The 8,082-nt window shown below is 39.4% G+C and overlaps 1 protein-coding gene across 19 annotated transcripts in view; it reads left to right on the top strand.

Moving 5' to 3' along the window:
* cacna1db (calcium channel, voltage-dependent, L type, alpha 1D subunit, b) overlaps positions 1-4,476 on the top strand; it is an 85,115-nt gene extending 80,639 nt beyond the window's left edge. For 18 of the 19 annotated variants that reach the window (XM_036007733.1, XM_036007737.1, XM_036007742.1 and 15 more), the window contains 7 exons: positions 360-386; positions 697-837; positions 1,591-1,748; positions 2,148-2,260; positions 2,437-2,571; positions 2,881-3,066; positions 3,536-4,476. In XM_036007733.1, coding sequence (XP_035863626.1) covers positions 360-386; positions 697-837; positions 1,591-1,748; positions 2,148-2,260; positions 2,437-2,571; positions 2,881-3,066; positions 3,536-3,841 — 1,066 coding nt within the window. In that variant the 3' untranslated portion in view covers positions 3,842-4,476. The remainder of the gene's footprint in view (positions 1-359; positions 387-696; positions 838-1,590; positions 1,749-2,147; positions 2,261-2,436; positions 2,572-2,880; positions 3,067-3,535) is intronic. The other variant, XM_036007734.1, reaches the window with a different exon arrangement.
* The last annotated feature ends 3,606 nt before the right edge of the window (positions 4,477-8,082 follow it).

Below are 8,082 nucleotides of genomic sequence, written 5' to 3' on the forward strand. Positions count from 1 at the left end.
TACCCCTCTCCTGCTGAGGGAGTGCTTTCCCTTATGTTCTCAGAGATTTGGGCTCTACAAATATACTTGTCTTAACATAATAAACAGAAAAAAACAAAACAAAACAAAAAAAGCTTTGGGATATTACATGTAATGTCACTACAGTTTCCCCCTGTATGCTTTGGGACAGAAAGTTTGTAAAGTAGTGAAACCATTCAGGTACTATTCAGCCTGGACAAAAATCTATTTTTGAAAGCACCTTAATTTTGTGTCATCTTGTCTTTTGTCATTGCATGCAACCTCTCTTCCTATTCCTTTCCTGCTCTCCTGTTGCAAATAATCCTGTCTGTCTGACTGCCCACTTCCTCTCCTCGGAGCAGGACACGCTACTATGAGGCCTACATTAGGTATGTGCATGATGTTAGCTTCATTTCACAATAAGCTGTTTATGGTGGGTGTCTCACAAAAACATGCTGCGAAAGCTTCGGAAATGTGTGCGTTTCAAAGCCTGTGATAGTGAATGAAATGCAGCTTTAGGGCCTCATGTTTCAGTAAAATTTGTGTTTCACTGTATTATTGTGTGTGCTTTATTATATGCACTAAATGTACATAAAAACGCCAACAAACAGCAGACAAAATGATAGGGACATGTAGTATAATTGTCAAACGTGCACTGATTAATATTTGTGCTCATCGTCTTTAATGTTTCGATGCCAGGTCAGAAAGTGGCGGTGGGCTCTACCCCACCATTCGCCGAGAAGAGCCAGGGGGCGGGGACAGCGATGATGAGCGAGGCTCGGGAGAGTACTTCAGCGGGGAGGAGTTTCACGAAGACGACATCATGCTCCCAAAGGACAGGTACTGTGACGGCAGCTGTCAGTCTAAGGATGTGAAGAAACACTGACAACAAAACACTTTAATGCAACAGTGGCCACATGCACCACATGTGGACTGCTGCCATGTTTGTATCTTGTTAAAGGTGCAGTAGGTAAGACTTATAAAATATGTCATATTTGCTGAAACTGACCCTATGTTCAAGTAGAACTACATGAAGCAGGTAATTTAAAAAAGAAATCTGTCTCCTCTGGCACCACCTACAGCCTGTAGTGTGATTTGCAAAAATCCACCGCTCCCTGTTCAGATGCACCAATCAGGGCCGGGGTCTAACTGCGTGTCAATCACTGCTCATTCACACGCATTCATTCTCCCTTGTGGGGGGAGGGGCTTAAGAGACCGTTTTGGGCTTTTGCAGAAAGGGGGGAGGGACTGAGAAGTTGTCAATGTTAAAATTTTTTGGCTAAGTCCTGGATCGTTGCAATCCTACCTACAGCACATTTAATAGGACTTGATAGTATTAAAGTATTCTCTTTTTGAATGGCAGATAATTTATCCAAAATGAGCACTTGTGGTTTATGGTGCATCACCTGCAACATGCTCACCAGTAACAACATAATAACAATAAACTCACCTGTTTGCAACTTTTTCCCCCTCCAAATATCTTTATTCATTATATAAGTGTTACATATTTACTTCTTTTTTTTGCAACACTGAAATAATTCTTTGGGCCTCTAAGATAAAGATGTGATGTTTTTTTATCTTTTCATTTCACAGGTTGCCCAACAAGGAACACCATGATGCAGAGGGAGACTTTAACCTCGAGGTTTCCAAGGGTGACCACCAATCTGATGGTTACTATGATGATGACCAACTGCCCATCTACCAAGATGGCAGGCGGTCACCCAGGAAATGGATTTTACCCTCTCCTCGAGGTGATTGAGTTATTGAGAATAAATTAGATTCCTCGACACTTCAGATTGAATGTATAACAACTTTACGTGTTATTCAGATGAAAGTTTGTTGGAGCTCCTTCATAATTGTATTGCACATATTGATAAAGTGGGCTGATTCATTCACTATTGAATTAACCAAGTTGTGTTACTGGCATTCCGATTCGGTAACTTAATTGTAATAAATAAGTACTAATGTAAGTAAAAGATGAATTAGATTAGTATCTAGTATCGTATTATATTATATGAATGTTATAATTGTGCGTAAAATTAGCTTATCTTGTGTTTCATCTAAATTTATTCTTGAATACTTGAATACTGTAAGTAACCATAGTTGGAGTCCAGAGAGTTATCATTTTTGGTTCTTGTTTGTTCTCACAGCCTCCAACAGGCCAACATTCAGTTTTGAGTGTCTTCGCAGAAAAAGTAGTCAGGAAGGCGCTCCTCCCTCTCCATCCTGTACAGCTCTTCCACTGCACCTGGTGCAGCAACAGGTACACACACACACACACACACACACACACACACACACACACACACACTTGTAAATATCGTGATGAATGAATATACAGTATTGTCACAAAATGCAGTTGTTACAAAGCTAGAAATACAACTTGTTTTGTCTCTTCTCCCTACCCCAAAATGTCGGCCTTAATTGATTGAACCTCAGGTAATGGCAGTGGCTGGTATCGATGCGAGCAGAGTTCACCACTTGTCCCCTACGCGGTCGCTTTGCTCCTGGGTCACGCCTCCTGCCTCACCCATCAGCCATGACTGCTCGCCGTGCTACACACCACTCATACAGGTCTGGTTCACTGTGTGATAAAAGGCCGCATGTTAAGATAAACCACAGATCATCTAGCGTTAGCACTAAGAAAGACAGAAGAAATACCAGAAATACAATTAGTTTATGATTATTTTTACTGTTGATGTTCTTATCAAGCCTCTGATGGATATCAATCAACAAACCTGATACCAGCACTTCATTAAACAAGCATCTCGATCAGTGTCTTGTAACAAAACTTGAAGTTTAAAAATGCCTTTGTGTGTGTGTGTGTGTGTGTGTGTGTGTGTGTGTGTGTGTGTGTGTGTGTGTGCGCATGTGTGTACTCAGGTGGACTGGCGTAGTCCCGGCAGCATCGGCAGCATCCCCGGAGCAGTGAAGAGGAGTTCATGGTATACAGACGGCCAGGACGGTCCTACCAATCCCAGCCACTCTCCATCACTTCTGCAGTTACCTGCAGACAGCTGCTCACACTTCCTGCCGAAGAGAGGCAGCGCCAACAGTGTGGTGGAGGCTGTGAGTAAAAAACATGAACCTCAAACATAAGGACAATAGACCACTTTAAGATTTCATTGAAATGTCTGTGGAGGTATGATAGTTTTAAGACTGACATAAAAATCACAGTCACTCTTTTATTATAATTTGTGAATTAGAGTTGGGATGCAATGCAATACTTTCTAATACTAAGCTCTTGATAATTGTGTAAATGTCAAATTATGATGATATCAAACCAGAGAGCAACAAGCTAATCGTAGCACGCACGCACGCGCGCACACACACACACACACACACACACACACACACACACACACACACACACACACACACACACACACACACACACACACACACACACACACACACATTCAGATAGCCATAAATGTTCCTGTGACCTCCAGAATCTCACATTTAGGTGAATTCTGATGTGAATTTATTGTTACAATCATCTTTTCAGCTTTGATTATGTTTTACTTGCTGTCCTCAGGTGTTGATCTCTGAAGGTCTGGGGAAATTCGCCAGGGACCCCAGGTTTGTGGCAGTGACGAAACACGAAATCGCAGACGCCTGCGAGATGACCATCGATGAGATGGAAAGCGCTGCCAGTAACCTGCTGAACGGGAGTGTGGGCAACGGCAATGCTGGGGAAACAGCGAGCGTCAGCTCGGACCTACATGCCATCGCACATCTTAGAGACAGCAGTATCCATGACTACAGCGACGAGGAGCCGTACGTTGCTCTGAAGTGCGAGGAGGACCTAACAGACGAGATGATATGCATCACGTCGCTATAGCAGAGACTCACACTGGATTATTTAGGTTTTTTCAATTGAAATTCTACAACTATTCCACAGTAAGGTGATGTCTTCTCAGGAGTACCCTGCAATAGACAGAACATGTTTAACATGGATGGATAAGAGAACAAAGTGCCTTGTTTTCTCTTTCTGTGGATTGATGAATGGAACTGTAGGAGAGATGAGAGAAACGGATGGCAACATGGAAGAGCTGAGTTAAATTAAGCAAATGTTCAAACCAGAGGGAATCTATTTACTCGCCAGCCTGCCTGTCATTTAGCAGGAATTCAGGATACTTCTTTAATATTGAAAGTGGTTTGATACAGCTAAATAACCTGCCAGCCTCAAAAAGCCAGTCCAGAGCCCTTGTCAAGTTTTGTATATTTTTATTGTTTTAGCTCTGTACTGCAACACATTGGATTAAACAACTTTAATGGCTTTGATTTGAGGGTGTTTGCATCCATATTGAGTGAACAATGTTGTCATTGTTCTGCAGCACTGTCCTAAAATTGTGTGACTTTGTACAAACAAAGCCATGTATCGTACACTGTTCGCTCAATATGAAGTCAATGAAACAGAAAATGTGTCACCTTTTTGAACACATTGATAAGTGACTGAAAGAGTGATGCTGGCTTTGAAAAGCTGCATTTATCCTGCAAATGCTGCAAAATGTCCAATGATTCCAACATTCCCTGTATTCAGTTGAGTTTCATGTCATGTATATATAATGTGTTATTTTAACCTTTAGTGGTCATGATAACAGACGCTGGTTATTTACATTACATTTTGGCCTCCATGACTCATAACAAAAACAAGGTGTATGTGTATATATATATATATATATATATATATATATATATATACATACATATAGCCTATATTATATATTATTTGTTAATTTATTTCAGCTAATCTCAGTGCAGGGTGACGATCAGGCTGATCTCGGTTCAGGGTTAAACGTTGCTCGTCCCGGTACTTGACTTGAAAAGAAAATCACATATCACTGATAAAAGACTTTGTTCTCAGGCATATCCTTCAGTTCACGAGCCTGCTGATATGACACTCTGACAGTGTGTTTCTGTGTCATATCATCCTCCCCCCTTCACACCAACAATAGACACTATATTTACACCCATTTTACTGACTTGGTTACTTTAAATACCCTGAAAATGATGGAAGATTTAGGATTGTAGAACACTGTCACACTTGTTTCCATAGTGATCCTTAACTTTTATCAAAGCCCTTTTGACAACTGTGAGGAAAGACCATTTCATTGTTACGAACTTACTCAGAATATGCAAAGGTTCACTTCACTCAGACCTGCTTGAGACTATTTAAACGCGGACTTATGAAAATACGACAAACTGCCTGAGTGTTTAGACTGAGAACATGACTGAAAAACAACTGTAGAGGAAATGTTTGACACAGTGATTTCAATTAGTAATAAAGTACTCATCAAGTTGATAAAACAAAGAGGATGCAGAGTTTTTTGCCTGATTGCTCAAGCACAAAATAATCACGACAGGATCACCTGCGTGACATCTTTTAGTTATGCGTGGCTCCACCTTGGAAAAGATTTGCTTCCAGGCCATTTTACATCCTGTCCACATAACCAAATTTGATTGGTTTCATCTGCTGAGCAGCAATGACATTTGGAATTTCTCTATAGTCATCTAAAGTGCTTGTTCATGATGAGTCAGATTTAGTACATAGATCTTAAACAGATATTTGCTGTCTGTCACCGTCTACATATTGTATATTTATAACACCACAACAGAAAGAGAAACTTTCCTTATAATATATAAATTCAGTATATTTGTGTTTTTGGAATGAAATTAATGATGTCAACTGTTGCCTTTTATTTGTAGGATTTCCTTTAGTTCCCCCACCAGTTTAAGTGCACAAGATGTCCAAAAACAGCTGCTGTCTGTGAAGGGACAACTACACATCCCACTAACCAGTGTTCGTCTACCACTGCCAACTGTAATCATGTTTTCATGTCAGCTTTTACAAACCAACACTGGGTCATGGCAGAGCAATCTTTTTTTTTTTTTTTTCTCAATCTAAATACTGTTGTCAGGGCAACATATTTGATATGTGCAATCAAAGGGCTTCTTCAAATATAAAACCAAAACAAAGGATCATTAAGTGCATTTACACGCACATCAATATTCAAACATTATTCCAGATATGTTTTTTTTTCTTCATTTTTTTAAGTTGTTGTTGAAAAGTACACCTTTTCTTGTGTACAATAATGACAAAAGGTTGATGCCAATATTGGAAAGTTTATTTTCTGCATACACTTAACAGTGAATATATACAGTACATGTTACTTTAACCTGAGCTGGTATGTGGAATACTCTTCATATGTACTGTCAGGATACTGTAAATGCACTCATTCCTTCTTCATAAATATATACAGGTTTTAGTGGCCAAAACAGCTGAAATATATGACTTATGCATTTTTTAACTGCATGTGAAGTGTGTTTAACTACAACTTTTGTTGACAAATTACCTCTGTACCTATCTGGGTGTGTTGGTTAACTTGTCAGGGAAACTGTGGCAAAGACTGCATTTGCACAAAATGGAAAAAGATATTTAAAGTTGTAATAATTAATCGGAATCAAAATTCTGAGTTCTGATTGGTTAATGGTGATCTGCGACGCTCACGTCGCCTCGACGTCACCTCAGTGTTTGATTGACAGGTGAATAGGTAGCAGTGAAATCTGAACAACCAACATCAGAAGGGAATCAAGATTTAAACAATTACCTCTTTAAAATCTCTTAATTTTGTGCATATACAACCAAAAGGCTCTATTATACTGTTTTGGATTCTACTGACTTTAAAAATTTGTATTTATTATTTTAGAGTAATATATTTTATTATAGCTTGTCCTTTTGGTAGCCCTAAAGAGATAACCTTCGCCTCTCTGTCTACAGATGAGCTAGTTACTCGGTTTAATACCACTGTCACAGATGTTCTTGATATTGTTGCCCCTTTTAAACTGAAGCGACCCAAAGTCAAAGCCCAACCTTGGCTTAAAGTGCTCATATTATGCTTATTTTCAGGTTCATAATTGTATTTAGAGGTTACATCAGAATAGGTTTACATGGTTTAATTTTCAAAAAACACCATATTTTTGTCGTACTGCACATTGCTGCAGTTCCTCTTTTCACCCTGTGTGTTGAGCTCTCTGTTTTATCTACAGAGTGAGACATCTCACTTCTGTACCATCTTTGTTGGGAGTCGCACATGCGCAGTACCTAGGTAAGGACTGCTAGCTAGTCAGAAGCAGAGTATGAGGGCGTGCCATGCTAGCAGCTAAGCGAGCATTATAATGTGTGTTACAAAGTGACGCACGTTCATCACGGAAGTAAAGGCTGGACTACAATAGAGCTGTTTGGAGCAGTTTGTGAACAGTGTTTTCTGTTGGAGATGGTAAGTCCCTTTGGGGTGGACTTTGGGCTTTTTCACTTTGTAAACCGATTACATGCACAAAAAAGACATATAACACAAAAAATTAAAGGGAAAAAGCCAGAAAGCATAACATGAGCACTTTAACAGTGAGACTAGTGCCCTTAGACAAAAGTGTAGAAAAGCAGAGGAAATGGAAAAAAGATAAACTGCAAGTGTCCTATAAGATACTGAGAGATCACCAGGTATCCTACCAACGCCATGTCAAAGCATCTAAAGCAAAGCATTTTTCTGATATAACTAAAAATGCACATAGCCCTAAAATGTTGTTTAGTGCAATAAATACTGCACTAAACTATGCTATTGCCCTCCCTGATGCTACGTTTGAAATCACAGAACAATTTTTGAGCTTTTTTATCAACAAGGTTGACACTATCAGATCTTTTATTTCACCTACTGATCACGACCCTTTAAGTCAATCCTATGCCCATTCTCTGACTTGTTTTGTGCCTGTGGCCCTGTCAACATTGATGGATATTGTATCACACATGAAACCTACCTATTCATCTTCAGATATTGTCCCCTCTCGTCTTTTGAAAGAGGTATTTGATACTATTGGTCCCAGCCTCTTGTCTGTAATAAATAGCTAACTAAGCACCCTGAAGAATGCAGGGCTGCAGCGGATTGATATCTGGTTGTTGACGGGAGAAATATATACTAATTACTAGATCAAACCCAAATTCTTTATTTAAAATCATAAGTCATCACTGTTTTTTTTTTTTTCCAAGATTATTTTTTTGGGCTTTAATTTTTGACAGGACAACTA

The sequence above is a fragment of the Sander lucioperca genome, chromosome 12 (genome assembly GCF_008315115.2).
Source record: "Sander lucioperca isolate FBNREF2018 chromosome 12, SLUC_FBN_1.2, whole genome shotgun sequence".
Taxonomy (NCBI): Eukaryota; Metazoa; Chordata; class Actinopteri; order Perciformes; family Percidae; genus Sander; species Sander lucioperca.